Source organism: Natator depressus, chromosome 23 (genome assembly GCF_965152275.1).
Source record: "Natator depressus isolate rNatDep1 chromosome 23, rNatDep2.hap1, whole genome shotgun sequence".
Classification (NCBI taxonomy): domain Eukaryota; kingdom Metazoa; phylum Chordata; order Testudines; family Cheloniidae; genus Natator; species Natator depressus.
Genome location: NC_134256.1, coordinates 21823768 through 21842849, shown reverse-complemented (window position 1 = coordinate 21842849; position 19082 = coordinate 21823768). Strand labels below are relative to the sequence as shown.

General features: G+C 62.1%; 1 protein-coding gene across 1 annotated transcript; it reads left to right on the top strand.

Annotated features, from left to right (window-relative positions):
• Window positions 1-5432: 5432 nt before the first annotated feature.
• On the top strand, window positions 5433-18769 carry CFP (complement factor properdin). The gene is given in 12 exon segments (XM_074937002.1): window positions 5433-5577; window positions 5677-5821; window positions 6308-6471; window positions 7121-7291; window positions 11798-11821; window positions 11824-11991; window positions 12166-12340; window positions 16871-17064; window positions 17234-17345; window positions 17690-17847; window positions 18038-18133; window positions 18533-18769. Coding segments are annotated over 11 exon segments (1470 nt in total). The 5' UTR covers window positions 5433-5513; the 3' UTR covers window position 18133; window positions 18533-18769.
• Window positions 18770-19082: the final 313 nt, after the last annotated feature.

Below are 19082 nucleotides of genomic sequence, written 5' to 3'. Positions count from 1 at the left end.
GGATGGATGGTTGGGTGGACAGACAGGTGGATGGACGGACGGGTGGACAGACAGGTGATGGAGGGACAGACAGGTGATGGACAGGTGGATGGCCGGACGGGTTATGGAAAGACAGGTGATGGAGGGACAGACAGGTGATGGACAGGCGGGTGGATGGACGGACAGATGGGTGCACGGACAGGTGGATGGATGGACGGACGGGTGATGGACAGGCGGGTGGATGGACGGACGGACAGAGGGTGCAGGGGCAGGCGGCCGTCGGGGCCGGCAGGGGGGACCCCGCGAGGCGGCTCCGGCCCCCCCCACTCACCTGGCGCTCGGGCTGCCCCGGCTCCCAGGCGCCGCTCGGAGTCCCGGCACCAGCAGCTGGGGGGTGGGGAGGAAACAGCCTGGCCACGCCCCCCTGGGTGACGAAGGGCGGCTCCGGCCAATGGGGGACGAGGGGCCACCCACAAAGAGACCACATCGAAACGGGGAGGGGGGATGACGTCCCGAGGGAACGGCTCAGCCCTTGGTGGGTGACAAATCTGGGGGCGGGGAGCCCGGACTCCTGGGTTCTCTCCCCGGCTCTGGGAGGGGAGCGGGCTCTAGTGGTTAGAGCAGGTGGGGGCTGGGAGCCCGGACACCTGGGTTCATTCTGTCCCATCCCCCCATAGCGAGGAGACTGTCGGATTCACAGGGGTGATGCTGCCAGATGACTTCCAGGGATTCACTCCCCCCCGCCCCCCCCCCGGGTCTGGGAACCTGCCCCCAGGGATCATCAGGGAGTGGCTGGAAACCTCACAGCTCAGAGATCCGGCGGGGGGGGCGGGGGGGGAGGTGTTGGTGTCTCCAGGAGAGCGGCTGCAGGGAGTTAACCCTGCCACTGCCCCCCACTCCCGACCCGCAGCCCCCTGCCAGCCCGGCCCTGGTCCACCCCCCAGCCCTGCCATTACCCCTCTCTCCCGACCCGCAGCCCCCTGCCAGCCCAGCCCTGGGCCCCCCCAGCCCTGCCGGTGCCCCCCACTCCCGACCCGCAGCCCCCTGCCAGCCCGGCCCTGGTCCACCCCCCAGCCCTGCCATTATCCCTCTCTCCCGACCCGCAGCCCCCTGCCAGCCCAGCCCTGGGCCCCCCCAGCCCTGCCGGTGCCCCTCACTCCCGACCCGCAGCCCCCTGCCAGCCCAGCCCTGCCGGTGCCCCTCACTCCCGACCCGCAGCCCCCTGCCAGCCCAGCCCTGGCCCCCCCCCAGCCCTGCCGGTGCCCCTCACTCCCGACCCGCAGCCCCCTGCCAGCCCGGCCCTGCCCTGCCCTGCCCCCCCCCCGTGACCCTCGCTTCTTCCCAGCCGAGCTTCCCCTCGGTTTTTAGGAGCCCGTCTGTGGCCGAGGGTTTATGGCCCATGTGTGTTTTGTGGTCAGGGGCGCCCTCGCGTGGCCGCGTGTGGCACTGTCCCGATGCGGCTGCAAACGGGCCAGGCTTGGGCTAGGAGTCTGCTGGGGCCTGGCCCCCCATAGGGGAAAGTCCAGGAGGGGTGGGGTGGGGGCTAGATGAGGAGCCCCCCCCTTGCTAAATGGTGAGTGGGACGAAGCCTGTGCCCGTGGGAAGGGGTGGCTCAGTGAGGAAAGCAGGATTGGGCCCAGACAAGCAGGCAGGCGACAGTTACAGATTGACCGTTATAAAGCGTCCAAATCCCAAGGCCAAACACCACTTGGGTCTGGCAACAAGTGCCGGTCAGTTTTGCAACTTCGACCGAAAGATCCAAGTGGATTTTTAGGGGTATTATTTCAAACCAAACCAAAACCAATTCGTTTTAAACCTACAAAACAGAGGGTTACAAGCCAGGAGTGTTGTTTTAGGTCCTTAAAACAGGGGTGGGCAAACTTTTTGGCCAGAGGAAGGTGAGAACTGCCCACAAATGGCAGCACAAAGGCGCCGCAGATAAAGGACAGACCCGGTCAGCAAACAAACTACCTGAAACCAAAAGGCTCAAAGTATGACCCTCCAGAGGAAACAGGGTCACACCTAAGACAGGTTAACAGGTTAAAGGGGTCTGCTGACAGGCCTGGCACCCCTACTTCTTAACTCACCCAAACCCCAAGGATATAATTAAAGTTAAAAACCCCGTGCAAAGATTTCAAGAGGACGTTGAGCACACTGGCCTCAAAAACAAATGGCCTAAAGAAAAGGCAAGGGTATAACAAGCTGCTTTTAATAGGTTTGATGTTAATATTAAACTTCGGGATACATTTCATGTTCATAAGCACCCCTGTAACCATGGATGGTGTGTATGGTTTTTGGAAAACACCTTTAAGGTCATAGTGTAATGATCCTTCTCAGCTATTACCTGTGAATAAACTTAAAGCCTAGCACAGCAGAAAAAAACATTACAAACTTGGTCTGCTGTATAAGAAGGGAAACTGAGGCACGCCACCGCCTGAATTTAATAACTGAACAGTGGGATAATCCACCCTTATAAGGAAGAAGCCATTGCAACCTGGCCAGCCCATAGACCGAACACACAGGAAAGTAGGGGGTTAATTCCTCTGTTTTGCCTGCAATCAGGAAGGGTATTTGTAAAAGGAAGGGATATTTTAAGCAATAATCTGCCACCCCCAACGGGATAGAACCAGGTTCTTTTGGTCTTTCAGACAATCAGGAAAAGCTCGCGTGCAGGGTTCTGCCACTGGGACTCCCGGAGCACTGTATGACCCAGCTGCAGGACCTTTGGGGGGGGGGGGCTGTCCGGGGGTATGTGTGTGGAGGGGGTAGGGGTGTGGGGGTGTGTGGAGGGGGTGGAGGTGAATATGCTTATAGCATGTGCTGATTTCAATGCTTAAATTGTACTCTCAAGAAACGCGGCATGTTGCCTTCTCCCCTTTAAAAAGATTCTGTGTGCTGCTTATAAGCGTAACAACCGTGCTGCCTACGTTCCACCAACCACGTCCCCCCGGCACCTACGTTCCACCAACCACGTCCCCCCGGGCGCCTACGTTCCACTAACCACGTCCCCTCGGCCTCTACGTTCCACCAACCACGTCACCCCGGGCGCCTACATTCCACCAACCACGTCCCCCCGGGCGCCTACGTTCCACCAACCACGTCCCCCCGGCCTCTACGTTCCACCAATCACGTCACCCCGGGCGCCTACGTTCCACCAACCACGTCCCCCCGGGCGCCTACGTTCCACTAACCACGTCCCCTTGGCCTCTACGTTCCACCAACCACGTCCCCCCGGGCGCCTACGTTCCACCAATCACGTCCCCCCGGGCGCCTACGTTCCACCAACCACGTCACCCCGGGCGCCTACATTCCACCAACCACGTCCCCTCGGTGTCTACGTTCCACCAACCACGTCCCCCCGGGTGTCTACGTTCCACCAATCACGTCCCCCCGGGCGCCTACGTTCCACCAACCACGTCACCCCGGGCGCCTACATTCCACCAACCACGTCCCCTCGGTGTCTACGTTCCACCAACCACGTCCCCCCGGGTGCCTACGTTCCACCAACCACGTCCCCCCGGGTGCCTACGTTCCACCAACCACGTCACCCCATCGCCTACGTTCCACAACCCCGTCCTCCCGGCCGCCTCAGTGGCTGACCCCGCCTTGCTCCATTGCGGTGACTCTCCTGGGGCGGGGGGCCCCGATCCCGCGGGGACCAGTCGCCGCGCAGGGCGACCTGGGCCGGGCTGGCACGTGAGGAGAACCCACCACCGGCCTGGGTCGGTTGTTCCCATCGCTCAGTCCCTCGCCCCTATCCAAAAAGTGCCTCTTCTTCCGACCCCATGGGCCCCGGGGGCCGCCTGGCGCCGTCCGTTGGCTGGGTCCAGGCGACGGCCGCGCTGCCCAGGACGGTGCCCAAGTCAGGGAAGTGGTTGACCATACAGGGGACTGGTGGAGCCAGACTGAGCTCCCGTCGCTGGGGTTGGCCCTTCGCCCGCTTCCTTGTTTGCTCAGGGTCTGGCTTCGCTCGGCTGCTGACTCAAGGGATTTGGTTACCCTGGAAGCCGGGTCCTTCCTCATTCCCCGCTCACGGGCCGCCCTGTCCCCGCCGTGCCCCCGGCCGGCAGGTTTTGCGGCCGAGGTCCAGGATGTAGCTGTGTGGCTCCCTCCCCGCCCCGATTCCGGTTCCTTCTCGCCTGCCCCGCCGACTGGGTGTCGCTCTTCTCCGAAACGACTTCCCCGTCTGCCCCCTTCCCCGGGGGGCCCCGTCCCGCATTGGCCCAAGGGCCCCCCAGAGACTGGGGCTCGGCGTGGCTGGCCGGGCTCAGTCCCCAGGGCTCCAGGGAGGCAGGGATGGCTGGACCGGGGAGGGTGGGGTGTTGGAGGGGCACAGGGACCCCTCTGGGAGCCCCCTAAAGAAGGGAGCTTCACCAGAGTCAAAGCCCGCCCCCCAGGCCTGCCAGTGCCCCTCAGTCCTGACCCGCAGCCCGCTGCTCACCCAGCACTGGGGCCCCCTCAACTCTGCTGGTGCCCCTCACTCCTGACCCACAGCCCCTGCTAGCCCAGCCCTGGGCTCCCCCCCAGCCGGCCGCCCCCACATTGCCAAGTGGGGGTGATTTTTGCGCGAAGCGCTCAGCACCGCCCAGCCTGGGGACGGGCCCCTGCCGGTGCCGGGGGAGCCACGGGGCTAGTCTGCCTGGCTAGGCCCCCTGTTGCTCCGTGGTCCTGGGGCCTCCGCTCTGAGCCAGGGGCACCGAGCCAGGCGCTGGGCGAGGCCGGAGGTCGGGGCTTTGTGACCATGTGCCTGGGGGCCTCGTCCCCTGCCCACTCGTCCCCTGCCCACACTGGGCCCCCCGGGGTTTTTTCTACTCCATGAGCTGGTTGTTTGGTTCGCCCCCAGGGCCAGTCCTAGCAGCCGGGAGGGTGGGGGCCAGGGTGAGCTGATAATGGGGGGGGGTGTTTTGCTCCTTTGGGGGGGTGACGGACTGGAGGGGGAAGCCCGAGAGCCCGGCAGTTACAAATATGGGGGGGGGGACAGATTTGGGGGGGCTCTGCATGGTGAGGGGGAGGCAGATGGGGGGAAATTTCTGTGCACTTGGAGCCACAGTGGGGTAGCACGAAATCCCCCCAAGTTACAAGGCGGGGGGGTGAAAACCGCCCCCCATTGCTGGTGATCTCTGAGACCTCACCGTGCGGAGGTGGCTGGGGGCGTTGGACACCGCCCCCACACTTCCCCCCCGCCAACCCAGGCCCGGCCGGCCCCTCAGAGGCCAAAGTCAGGGAGCAAAGTCCAAGGTCCTGGCTGGGTGTGGGGAGGGGCCCTTGGCCGTGGGGAGAATGAGGGTCCTCCCGTGCTGCCGCCCCCCTCAAGGAGCTGGAAGGAGACAGCCCAGGGCTGGGGAGGCTCAGGGTCCCCCCAAGCCCCCAGTTCCCCTCCCCCTTGCAGAGCAAGTGCCAGGGGGAAGTCCCGCGGGGGGAGTGGCTGATGGGAATATCCTCCCCCCGCTCCACCCCCGCGGCTCATTCGCTCTCTGGCGAGGCATCTGTGCAGCCGCTGTCCGTCCGTCTGTCTGTCCGTCCATCCCAGCCCCATGGAGGGGGCCGTGACCTCTGGCCTCTTGCTGGCCCTGTGCTGGGCGCTGGCCCCACCTGCAGGTACCGGGGTGGGGGGGTTTCTGTGTGTCTGAGCCAAGTGGGCCCCCCCCGTCTGTCTGTCTGTCTGTCCGTCTAGTCTCACCCCTCCCCCCCCCGCAGATGCCCAGGAGGGGCTTTGCTACGAGCAGTTCGGGGCCGGCAAGTGCAAGGAGTTGCTGGGTGAGGACGTGCCCAAGGCTGACTGCTGCCTGAACCCCGACTATGGGTACCAGCCCCGCGCCGGGGCGCCCTGCCAGTCCTGCCGGTGAGTGGCCCCCAGACCTCCCCCACTGCTCCCTGAACCCCGACTACGGGTACCAGCCCCGCGCCGGGGCGCCCTGCCAGTCCTGCCAGTGAGTGCCCCCCAGACCTCCCCCATTGCTCCCTGAACCCCGACTACGGGTACCTGCCCCACGCTGGGGCGCCCTGTCAGTACTGCCGGTGAGTGGCCCCCAGACCTCCCCCACTGCTCCCTGAACCCTGGCTACAGGTACCAGCCCCGCGCTGGGGCGCCCTGCCAGTCCTGCCGGTGAGTGGCCCCCAGACCTCCCCCACTGCTCCCTTAACCCCGACTACGGGTACCCGCCCCACGCTGGGGTGCCCTGCCAGTCCTGCCCGAACCCCAACCCTCGCCCCTAACCCCAGCCCATCCACCCCTCGCCTCAGCCCCTAACGCTGGGCCCAGCAATCCGCCAAAGGCTACGACAGGCACCGGGCCCAACCCCCCCTGACCCCCCTGCCCTCCCCGCAGCCAGGCCGAGTGGAGCGACTGGACGCCCTGGGGCCCCTGCTCCGTGTCCTGCAGGGAAGGGGTGCAGAGACGTAGCCAGACCTGCCAGGGGCAGGGCCAGTGCTCAGGTGGCCCGCGGAGGAGGTGGGAGACTCAAGCCTGCAGCCTGAAGGATTGCTGCCCCGGTGAGTTTCCCCCGCCCCTCTCCGCCAGCGCCCCATGGCGCCCCCCACGGCCAGTGCCCCCTGTGCCCCATGGCGCCCCCCAGGGCCAGTGCCCCCTTTGCCCCACGGTGCCCACTGCTGGACACCGCCACCTCACGCAGACAGCACCCCACGTCACCCAGCCCTGTACCCCACAGCACCCCCTAGTGGGAGAGGCTGAGGCTGGAGTAGCTGGGAGCTCCCCAGGCTTCTCTCTCTCTCCCTCACTCTCTCTCTCTCACCCAGATTCAACACTTTCACTTCCCTCCTAGGGGTGCTGGTTCCTCCCAGCTCCCTGCCCTCCCCCCCCCCCGATCTTCCCCCACCACAGCTGGAAATGGAAACTTCCTGTTCCCAGCTGCTTGAGCTGCAGAGAGGCCCATGCAGTGATGGGGGGCTGGGAGGGGAAGGGGTTGGTCACCCCCTATCGGAGCTGGGCTCTGAGGGGTGGGCAGGGGAAAGGAGGGGTCTCTGGGGAGGGGTGTGTAGCGGGAGGGGATCAAATGGGAGGGGCAGGTGGGTAGGTGGTCTCAGGTGGGGAGGGGGGGTCTCTGGCATGGGGAGGGGGCAGCCTCAGGTCCCCACCCCCACCCTAATCTCATGCTGACCCCTTTCCCCCATCGCCCTGCAGTGATGGGGGGCTGGTCGTCCTGGGGCCCCTGGAGCTCCTGTTCTGTGACTTGTGCCGAGGGGGTGAAGAGGCGAATCCGTAGGTGCACCGAGCCGGCGCCCGTCTGTGGGGGCTCCTGCCCGGGCCACAACTCGGAGTCCCTGCCCTGCAACACCAACAAGATCTGCCCCAGTGAGTGATGGGTGTGTGTGTGGGGGGAATGGGCGGGAGTGGGGGGGGCGGGGTTGTGTGTGGTTCTTTTTTGACACCGTCCCAGCTGACATCCTCACAAGCCGGCTAGGGGAAGAGTTGCTCTGAAATCAACCAGGCCACATCCGAGAAGGAGAAGTGCAGAATACAACGCCGAGGAAGGTGTGGGGGGGCGGGGAATCAAATGCGTAGCGACAACGTGGGGACTAGGCGGTCACGTGGCTGCCACTGATCTGGGGGCTCGCGCGGATCCCATATGGAATATGAGTCAACAACGGGACGCGGCTGTGGAAAAGGCTACTCTCATTCTGGGTGTGTTAACAGGAGGGTCGTATGCAAGACGCGGGAGGTCGTGGTCCCGCTTGGGTCGGCACTGGTGGGACCCCGGCGGGAGGACTGTGTCTGGCTCTGGGTGCCCCACGTATTAGGAAAGTTGTGAACGAATTGGAGAGAGTCCAGAGGAGAGCAACCAAAATGATCGAAGGTTTAGAAAACCTGACCTAGGAGGGACGGTTAAAAGAAACCGGGCATGTTTGGTCTGGAGAGAAGGAGGGTGAGGGGGGACCTGAGAACAGTCTTTAGATACCTCACGGGCTGTTCTAAAGAGGATACTGGCAATTGTTCTCCATGTCCGCTGTGGGCAGGACAAGAAGTAAAGGGCTGAATCTGCAGCCAGCGGGATGGACGTTAAATAATGGGAGAAACTTTCTAACTCTCAGGGTCGCTCAGCTCCGGAACTGGCTCCCAAGGGGGCTGTGGGACCCTGTCATTGGAGGGTTGTAAGAAGAAGTTGGACAAACCTGTCAGGGATAGTTTAGGTTGACTTGGTCCTGCCTCCACGCAGGGGGCTGGATTTAGTGACCTCCCGAGGTTCCTTCCAGCCCGACATTTCTATGATCTCATTCTATTCCATAGATGTTTTTATACTGCATTCATCACGGAGTATCTGGTTGGGTGGGTAGGGGGATGGGTGGGGGACAGGATGGATGGAGGATGGCTGGCTGGGTAGGTGGATGGTTGGATAGAGGGTTGGGGGCAGGGATGGATGGTTGGATGGATGGATGGGGAATGGGTTGTTGGGTGGAAGGATTAGTGGATAGGTGGATGGGGTTGGGTGGGTGCATACATGGGTGGCTGTAAGGGTTGGGTGCTTGGACAGAAGGATTAAGGGATGGTTGGGTGGGCCGATGGGGGGATGGTTCGGTAGTTGAATGGGGGGATGGGTGGAAGGGGATGGCTGGGTGGGGCGATGGGGGATGGGTGGGAAGCAATGGGTTGGGTAGTGAATGGGGGGATGGGTGGGAAGGGATGGCTGGGTGGGGCGATGGGGGGATGGGTGGGAAGCAATGGTTGGGTAGTTGAATGGGGGAGGGGTGGGAAGGGATGGCTGGTGGGGCGATGGGGGGATGGGTGGGAAGCAATGGTTGGGTAGTTGAATGGGGGATGGGTGGGAAGGGATGGCTGGGTGGCAGGGTGAGGGGATGGCTGGTGGGGCGATGGGGGGATGGGTGGGAAGGGATGGCTGGGTGGGGCGATGGGGGGATGGGTGGGAAGCAATGGTTGGGTAGTTGAATGGGGGGATGGGTGGGAAGGGATGGCTGGGTGGGGCGATGGGGGGATGGGTGGGAAGCAATGGTTGGGTAGTTGATGGGGGGATGGGTGGGAAGGGATGGCTGGGTGGAGGCGATGGGGGGATGGGTGGGAAGCAATGGTTGGGTAGTTGAATGGGGGGATGGGTGGGAAGGGATGGCTGGGTGGGGCGATGGGGGGATGGGTGGGAAGGGATGGCTGGGGTGGGCGATGGGGGATGGGTGGAAGCAATGGCTGGGTAGTTGAATGGGGGGATGGGTGGGAAGGGATGGCTGGGTGGGGTGATGGGGGGATGGGTGGGAAGCAATGGTTGGGTAGTTGAATGGGGGGATGGGTGGAAGGGATGGCTGGGTGGGGCGATGGGGGGATGGGTGGGAAGGGATGGCTGGGTGGGGCGATGGGGGATGGGTGGGAAGCAATGGTTGGGTAGTTGAATGGGGGGATGGGTGGGAAGGGATGGCTGGGTGGGGCGATGGGGGATGGGTGGAAGCAATGGTTGGGTAGTTGATGGGGGGATGGGTGGGAAGGGATGGCTGGGTGGGGCGATGGGGGGATGGGTGGGAAGCAATGGTTGGGTAGTTGAATGGGGGGATGGGTGGGAAGGGTGGCTGGGTGGGGTGATGGGGGGGATGGGTGGGGAAGCAATGGTTGGGTAGTTGAATGGGGGGATGGGTGGGAAGGGATGGCTGGGTGGGGGCGATGGGGGGATGGGTGGGAAGGGATGGCTGGGTGGGGCGATGGGGGGATGGTGGGAAGCAATGGTTGGGTAGTTGAATGGGGGGATGGGTGGGAAGGGATGGCTGGGTGGGGCGATGGGGGATGGGTGGGAAGCAATGGTTGGGTAGTTGAATGGGGGGATGGGTGGGAAGGGATGGCTGGGTGGGGCGATGGGGGGATGGGTGGGAAGCAATGGTTGGGTAGTTGAATGGGGGGATGGGTGGGAAGGGATGGCTGGGTGGGGCGATGGGGGGATGGGTGGGAAGGGATGGCTGGGTGGGGGCGATGGGGGATGGGTGGGAAGCAATGGCTGGGTAGTTGAATGGGGGATGGGTGGGAAGGGATGGCTGGGTGGGGCGATGGGGGATGGGTGGGAAGCAATGGTTGGGTAGTTGAATGGGGGGATGGGTGGGAAGGGATGGCTGGGTGGGCGATGGGGGGATGGGTGGGAAGGGATGGCTGGGTGGGGTGATGGGGGGATGGGTGGGAAGCAATGGTTGGGTAGTTGAATGGGGGGGATGGGTGGGTAGGTATGGCTGGGTGGGGCGATGGGGGGATGGGTGGGAAGCAATGTTGGGTAGTTGAATGGGGGGATGGGTGGGAAGGGATGGCTGGGTGGGGCGATGGGGGGATGGGTGGGAAGCAATGGTTGGGTAGTTGAATGGGGGGATGGGTGGGAAGGGATGGCTGGGTGGGGCGATGGGGAGGGATGGGTGGGAAGCAATGGTTGGGTAGTTGAATGGGGGGATGGGTGGGAAGGGATGGCTGGGTGGGGTGATGGGGGGATGGGTGGGAAGCAATGGTTGGGTAGTTGAATGGGGGGATGGGTGGGTAGGTATGGCTGGGTGGGGCGATGGGGGGATGGGTGGAAGCAATGGTCGGGTAGTTGAATGGGGGGATGGGTGGGAAGGGATGGCTGGGTGGGGCGATGGGGGGATGGGTGGGAAGCAATGGTTGGGTAGTTGAATGGGGGGATGGGTGGGAAGGGATGGCTGGGTGGGGCGATGGGGGGATGGGTGGGAAGCAATGGTTGGGTAGTTGAATGGGGGGATGGGTGGGAAGGGATGGCTGGGTGGGCGATGGGGGATGGGTGGGAAGCAATGGGTTGGGTAGTTGAATGGGGGGGATGGGTGGGAAGGGATGGCTGGGTGGGGCGATGGGGGATGGGTGGGAAGGGATGGCTGGGTGGGGCGATGGGGGGATGGGTGGGAAGCAATGGCTGGGTAGTTGGAATGGGGGGATGGGTGGGAAGGGATGGCTGGGTGGGGCGATGGGTGGGAAGCATGGTTGGGTATTTTGAAATGGGGGGATGGGTGGGAAGGGATGGCTGGGTGGGGTGATGGGGGATGGGTGGGAAGCAATGGTTGGGTAGTTGAATGGGGGGATGGGTGGGTAGGTATGGCTGGGTGGGGCGATGGGGGGATGGGGTGGGAAGCAATGGTTGGGTAGTTGAATGGGGGGATGGGTGGGAAGGGATGGCTGGGTGGGGCGATGGGGGGATGGGTGGGAAGCAATGGTTGGGTAGTTGAATGGGGGATGGGTGGGAAGGGATGGCTGGGTGGGGCGATGGGGGGATGGGTGGGAAGCAATGGTTGGGTAGTTGAATGGGGGGATGGGTGGGAAGGGATGGCTGGGTGGGGCGATGGGGGGATGGGTGGGAAGCAATGGTTGGGTAGTTGAATGGGGGGATGGGTGGGAAGGGATGGCTGGGTGGGGCGATGGGGGGATGGGTGGGAAGCAATGGTTGGGTAGTTGAATGGGGGGATGGGTGGGTAGGTATGGCTGGGTGGGGCGATGGGGGATGGGTGGGAAGCAATGGTTGGGTAGTTGAATGGGGGATGGGGGAGAAGGGATGGCTGGGTGGGGCGATTTGGGATGGGTGGGAAGCAATGGTTGGGTAGTTGAATGGGGGGATGGGTGGGAAATGATGGCTGGGTGGGGCGATGGGGGGATGGGTGGGAAGCAATGGTTGGGTAGTTGAATGGGGGATGGTGGGAAGGGATGGCTGGGTGGGGCGATGGGGGGATGGGTGGGAAGCAATGGCTGGTAGTTGAATGGGGGGATGGGTGGGAAGGGATGGCTGAGTGGGTATGGCTGGGTCACTGGATGGGGGATAGGTGGGCAGGTGGGGGTGAATTGGCCCCTCCCAACACTGAGGCCTGATCTCTCCCTTCTCTGTAGCTCATGGTAACTGGGGCAGTTGGGGCAATGGGGTCCTTGTTCTGCCACATGCTCTCCGGAGGAAGCGGGGCTGAAGCCAAGCAGCGTCGCTCACGGGTTTGCGACAGCCCCCACCTTCCTCCATCCCTCCCGGACTCCCCTGCTCTGGATCTGCCATGAGGACCAGTCTTGCATTGGGCTCCCCTTCTGCCCAGGTGAGAAAGATCCTCCTGCCCCCCCACCCCCAAGACATCCAGTCCCCTGCCCTGGGGCCATATGGGAGCCGGTGCCCCAAAAGGGGAAATCTCCCGTTTCCCATTCCCCCAACCCTCGGGCTAGGTTTCCCATGCTGACCCGTGTTTTTCTCTCTGACTCTGCGCTCTGCCCAGTGCACGGTGGCTGGAGTGACTGGCAGCCGTCCCAGTCCCTGCTCGGTGACCTGTGGCATGGGCCGGGTAATGGAGAAGCGTCTTTGCAACAACCCAGCGCCACGGCAAGGTGGGAACATCTGTCTTGGCCTCAATACCCGGTCACATTTCTGCAACACCAAAATACCCTGCCCAGGTAAGGGGGCAGGGACAGACAAAGAGCATTTGGAGTGGGGAGAGGACACCTGCTGTCCCTGGAGGGGAGGGCAGATGGAGGGGTGGGGCAAGGGGTGGAGGAATGGAGGTATAGAGGAAAAGAAGAATGGATGGATCAGGAAGAGGATGAAGGAGTAGAAAAGTGGTGGGATGCACAGAGAGAAGGAGGGAGGAATGGATGAAAGCGCAGTAAAATGATGGATGCGGGAATGGAGGGGTGTGTATTGGGATGGATGGAAGTAGAAAATGGATGAATTAATGGATGGATGAGTGAATGGATGAATGAATGGTCAGTGGGTGGGTGGATGGATGTATCAATGGTTAGTTGGGTCAATGGACAGATGGCAGCGGGTGGGTGGGTGGGTGGAGTGATGCCTAGGTCAATGGATGGATGTTTGTGTGGGTCAATACATGGATGGATGATGGGTAGGCAGGTTTGTGTGTGGGTAGATAGATGGATGAGCCAATGGGTGGATGGATGGATGGATGGATGGTGGTTAATGGTGGGTCGATGGATGAACGGATCAATGGTTGGGTAGGTCAGTGGATGGATGGATGATGATGGGTGGGGCTGGTTTGTGTGTGGGTAGATGGATGGATGGATGATGGGTCAATGGTGGGTCGATGGATGAATGGATCAGTGGTTGGGTGGATGTTGGGTGGGTCTTGCAACATTACCAGGGTTAATACTCCCTACTCCGTCACATCTCTCCCTGCTTCGAGACTGAACTGAGTGCAGTCACTCTAACCAGTGACCTGGGGAAGTTCAGGCCCCTCTCTCCAGGACAACACATCCGCTATCGTGTTGGCGCTCCCCATCACATGGACCACATCCATGTCATAATCCTGCAGGAGCAGGCTCCACCTCCTGAGCAGTTTTCCCTGTGACTCGGAAGGGGGAACATCTTATAGGCAGGTGCAATCCCGTCTGCACCCCATGGACAGCCAGATTAGTGAGTCCTGGCTGGTTGGAAAACAGCTGTCGGTACAGATGTAGCACCCCTCTGATCTCAGCTTTCTGGCCAGGGGTTAACCGATCAGAGAGGGGGATTGTTTCCAGGGAGGAGCCAGCTCCTGTCTCAGGGAATAGATCTACTCAAGGGTTGTCTCCCTGCTCCTCCCAATGTCCACACATGGCCAACACCACATTCCCCCGGCATAATATGGCTTCATCGTATGACCATGGTACACCTGGTGGTGATGTGCCTGGTTCGACAGCTCCACCACATAGTTTACCTCATTAAGTTGCTTGACAACCTTGAAAGGACCTTCCCAGGTGGCCCGTAGTTTGCTTTTTCTCACGGGGATGAGAACCATCACCTGAACCCCGGTGGCATAGGTGCGGGCCTGCGCCGTGCGGTCATACCAGGCCTTCTGCTTCTTCTGGGGCTCTGGCCAGATTCTCCTTGGCCAGGCCCATGAGCTCAGCAAGTCTCTCTGGAAGGTCAGGACATACTTCACCATGGATTCTCCATCGGGAGTGGCCTTCCCTCCCACTCGTCTCTCATCAGGTCCAGGGATCCTCACCCTCCTTCCATATAACAGTTCGAAAGGCGAGAACCCGGTAGACTCCTGGGTACCTCCTGTACACAAACAGCAGGTGAGGTAAGTACTCGTCCCAATCCTGCAGGTGCTGGTCCATAAAGGTTTTCAGCATCATCTTTAGCGTCCCGTTGAACCTCTCCACAAACCCATTGGACTGGGGGTGATAAGCTGAGGCCCAGATGTGCTGGACCCCACATTTCTCCCACAAGCAACGGAGCAGGGCCGACATGAAGTTGGTCTGTCAAGACTTCCTTGGGGAACCCCACTCGGCTGAAAATGGTCAGGAGCGCATCTGCCACGGTGTCTGCTTCAATGGAAGCTAAGGGCACTGCCTCGGGGTAGCGGGTGCAAAATCTACCACCACCAGGATGTATTTCTTCCCTGACCGGGTCGTCTTGCTGAGAGGCCCTACTATGTCCATGTCCGCCTTCTGCAAAGGCTCCTCTATGATGGGCAAAGGTCTCAAAGCCGCTTTCCCCTTGTCCCGGGCCTTCCCCACCCTCTGACAGGGGTCACAGGATCGGCAATACTGCCGGACAGTGGTAAAGACCCCGGGCCAGTAAAAGTTCTGTAGCAACCTCTGCCGGGTGCGCCGGATTCCCTGGTGCCCTGTGAGGGGGATGTCATGGGCCAGGGACAGGAGCTTGCGGCGATACTTCTGGGGGACCCCCAGCTGCCTCCTGATCCCACAGGACTCCACTTCCCCTGGGGGAGCCCATTCTCGGTACAGGAACCCCTTCTCCCACATGAACCTCTCCTGGCAGCCTCTCCTCATGGGTCCGTCCCACACTGAGGTCGGCCAGGGCCTGAGCTTCCGCAAGGAGGGATCTTTCCTCAACTCGGCCTGGAACTCAGCGGCTGGGCATGGGATGGGGACCTGCTCCCTCTTGCCAGCTGGGTCTGGAGTCGCAGCCCCTCTGAGCCTTGTCCCTGGGTGCTCCCTCCCCACCAGGGTGGAGTTCTGCGCCTCCCGTGTGGTACCCTCCCTGAGGTCAGGGCGAGGTGCCCCTCGCCAGCTCTAGCTACGGGTCATGACTAGGGAGTTCTGGGGGTTGCCTGGCCAATCCTCGAGGTCATCCCCATCGACACCTCAGTGGGCAAATGGTAGTGCACCCCCACGTCCTTGGGGCCCTCCTTGGATCCCCATTTCAGATGTACTCTCACCATGGGCACCTTGAATGGGGTCCTGCCCACACCCATCAGGGTCAGGTAGGTATCGGGCACCACCCGAGCTGGGGCCACCGCCTTGGGCCGGTCCAGTGTCATCTCCGCGCCCGTGTCCCAGTATCCATTGAACTTCCTCCCATCCACCTCCAGGGGAACAAGGCACTCGCTCTGCAGGGACAGCCCCGTGCCCCCCGCCCCGTACCCTGAGATCCTTGAGTCCGGAGCAGCCAGCCCTCCAGAGGAGCTGGTCTGGGCACTCCTCCCTCCTGAGCAGTGGGTAGCTGCCAGCCCCTCCTCCGGCTGGGTCCCTGCCCAGTTAACCCTGTGCGGGTTCGGTCTTCTCAGTCTGTCCTGGAGCCTGGGGCACTGGGTCCGTATGTGGCCTCTCTGCCCACAGCAATAACAAATCACGTCACGTTAGTTCCCTCAAGCCAGGCTGGTCCTGATGCTGGTTGTTCCCCTCGGGAGGGGGTTCTCCACATTCCCCCTTTGGGAGGTAGCAGGGTGACTCTCTCTCTGCGCCGTGTTGGGCTTATTCTTTTGGGACTCCTCCCTGCCAGCCCCTGACCGGCTGTCCATGAACTCGTCGGCCAGCCGCCCTGCGAGTCGCGGGTCCTCTGGCTTTTTGCTCCCCCAACCACAGCCGCAGGTCGGCTGGGCAGTGCTCATACAGGTGCTCCAGCACCATCAGTTTAATCCTGTCCTCCTTAGTCTGGGCCCCCTCTGCCCACTTGTGGATGTACCCCTCCATTCAGAGGATCAGTTCAAGGTATGTGTCCTCAGGGGTTTTACGAAGGCTAAACAGAGCTTGTAGGTACAGAGAACAGGACCGCTCAGTCAGGGCCCTCTTGAGGGGTGGGGAGCCCAGACCCCGGTTCTGGGATTCAGCCCCTCTCCCCAGCCAGCTCCAACTGAAACCCCCTCCAGCAGCCTCCCCCAGCCACACCCCCGGCTCCTCCTCCAGCCTTTGTCCAGTTTCCCGGGCAGAAGGTGTCACCTGGCCCCAACCCCCTCCTGGGCTCAGGTTACAAGTACCACCTCTTGGTGAAGTCACCCCCTGATATCCCAGCACCATCAGTATTAATGCAGACAGTAAACTCGTAAAACTCCCATGCATCATGACCAGGTAAATACCCCCCACTCCCTACTCCGCCACAATGGATGAATGGATCAATGGTTGGGTGGGTCTGTGGATGGATGGATGGATGATGGGTGGGAAGGTTTGTGTGTGGATGGATGGATGGGATCAGTGGGTGGGTGGTGAATGGATGATGGGTGAGCAGCTTTGTGTGTGCGTAGATGGGTGGATGGATGGATGGATGATGGGTTAATGTGGGTTGATGGATGAATGGATCAATGTTTGGGTGGATGGTTGGTGGGTCTTTGGCTGGATGGTTGGGGTGGAGTAGGATAGATGGTTGGGTGGATAGATGGATGGATGGATGGTTGGGTGAGTCAGTGGCTGGATGGATGATGGGTGGGCTGGTTTGTGTGTGGGTAGATGGATGGATAGGTCAATGGGTGGATGGATGGGTGGGTCAATGGGTGGGTCAATGGATGAATGGATCAATGGTTAGGTGGAGGTTGGGTGGGTGGATGGATGGATGGGTGGGTGGGTCAGTGGCTGGGCTGGCTGGCTGGCTGGCTGGGTCGGTGGGTCAGTGGCTGGATGGATGATGGGTGGGCTGGTTTGCGTGTGGGGAGATGGATGGATGGGTTAATGGATGGATGGATGAGTGGTTGGAGGATGGACAGTCATACTCTGCTGTCTCTGGGGTCTCCCTGACTCCCCCCGCAGTGGATGGACGCTGGTCGGAGTGGGGGAGTGGTCCACTTGCACCCGGCCGGGTTACACCGGGGACATCACCTGCCAGGAGATCGTGGGGCAGCAGAAGCGGACGCGGGTCTGCAAGGGGCGCAGCCCCGATGGGAAGCGCTGTGTGGGGAGTTATATCCATATCCGCAGCTGCTACAACATGTATCGGTGCAAATGTGAGTGTCCGAGGTGGGCTGGTGGGATACTGGGCTGGAGGGGTCTGGGGGTCTGATCGGTGCAGGGGTACCAGGCTGGAGGGGCCCCTGGTTATGACCTGGGGGAGGGGAGGTGGGATACCAGGCCAGATGGGCTCCTGACCTGACTGGTGTCTGTACTGGCTCCCAGTGGAGGGCCAGTGGTCAGACTGGAGTTCCTGGGGTCTCTGCATCCCGACCTGCGGGAAGAATCCCATGAAGTCTCGGAAGCGTGTTTGCCAACCCACTTACCCCAAATTTTCGTGAGTGTGACCAGCGGGGGGTGGGGGTAGGGGGGACATACCAGGGCCTGTGGGGTCTGATCCAGGAGTGGGGATACCAGGGTTGGGGGGCACCATGGGTCTGATCCAGAGGGACACTGGGTTGGGGGAGGAGTCCATGAGTCTGATCTGGTGGGAGGGGAAGGATACCAAGTTGTGGGGGCCCCATGGGTCTGATTCAGAGGATTACAGGGCTTGTGGGGGGGGGTCTATGGGTCTGAACTGGGAGGAGGGGAAGAATACCAACCTGCGGGGTCCCCATGGGTCTGATCCAGAGCCAGTGGGAGGGGGCTGGGCCCAGTGCTGATCTCTCTCTCCTCCCACAGGATGGAGACCCAGGGCGTGGGGAACACTGGGCCGGTGAACATCAGCTTCTGGGGCAAACCCTGGCCCAAGTGCCAGCCCATCAACGGGAAGGCCCTGGAGGTGGAGGAGAAGGAGCCATGTCTCAATGTGCCACCCTGCCCAGAGGAGGAGGAATATGGTGAGCTGGGGGGGGGGGGATGTTGAGTGGGTAGAAGTGTGCGTGTGCGGGGGCCTGGGAGCCAGGACTCCTGGGTTCTCTCCTCGGCCCTTGGAGGGGAGTGGGGTAAGCACCGGGTCTCTTTGGAAGGATCCCTGTGGGGCTGGGGGTTTTGCAGTCACAAACCAGCTCCCTGTTCTCTGACCCCCAGATCAGCCCCTGTTATCGGCAGGCCGCCTGGCCCGCTTAGCCCCCCAGCCCACCGCAGGCTTCAAGTACGTGGATCATCTTGATGAGGATGTTTGAGGTGTGTGAGAATACTAGGGAATGGGGCATGGGGCTTTTCCCCCTCTGGGGGGCGCCGGCTCCCATCCAGCCCCAGGGCCGGGGACTGGCTGGCTCAGGAGGGTGGGAATGGGGCCTGGGGCCTGTCCCCTCTAGGGGGCGCTGGCTCCCATTGGCCCCAGGGCAGGGATTGGCTGGCTCCAGGGGGCGAGGAATGGGGGACGGGACTCTTCCCCTCTAGGGGGCGCCGGCTCCCATCCATTCCGAGGGCGGGGACCGGCTGACTCCGGGCGGCGAGGAATGGGGCCTGGGGCCTGTCCCCCATAGGGGGCGCTGGCTCTGGTCCAGGCTGGGGCAGGCTGGCTGGGGGGGGAGGGGCCTGTGTCTCTGGTTTAACCCTTTCACTGCCTGTTCTTTGCAGGTTGATCTGGCAGGAGCCAGGTGAAGGTGCTTCCCCGGAAGCCCCATCCCCACACCGCCCTTCTGCAGCCGGAGCAGGGGGGTCAGGATCCCCACGACAGCAACTCTTCCCATCCTTCCAGGGGCTCCCTATGGAAACGTCCCAGAAGCCCCTGCAGTTATGACCCCGACGCTCCAACCCCCAGAAATCCCCTTTGCTACAGGACGTGGGAATCCATCACAATAAAGAGAGAGAATGGGTCCCACTTGGCTCTCTGTGTGTGTGTGTTTGAGAATGGGGGCCACTGGTTACAGCGGGGGGGGGGGCTGGGAGCCAGGACTCCTGGGTTCTCTCCCCGCCTCTGGGAGAGGAGTGGGGTCTAGTGGTTAGAGCAGGGGGGGCTGGGAGCCAGGACTCCTGGGTTCTCTCCCCGGCTCTGGGAGGGGAGTGGGGTCTAGTGGTTAGAGCAGGGGGGGCTGGGAGCCAGGACTCCTGGGTTCTCTCCCCGGCTCTGGGAGGGGAGTGGGGTCTAGTGGTTAGAGCAGGGGGGGGCTGGGAGCCAGGACTCCTG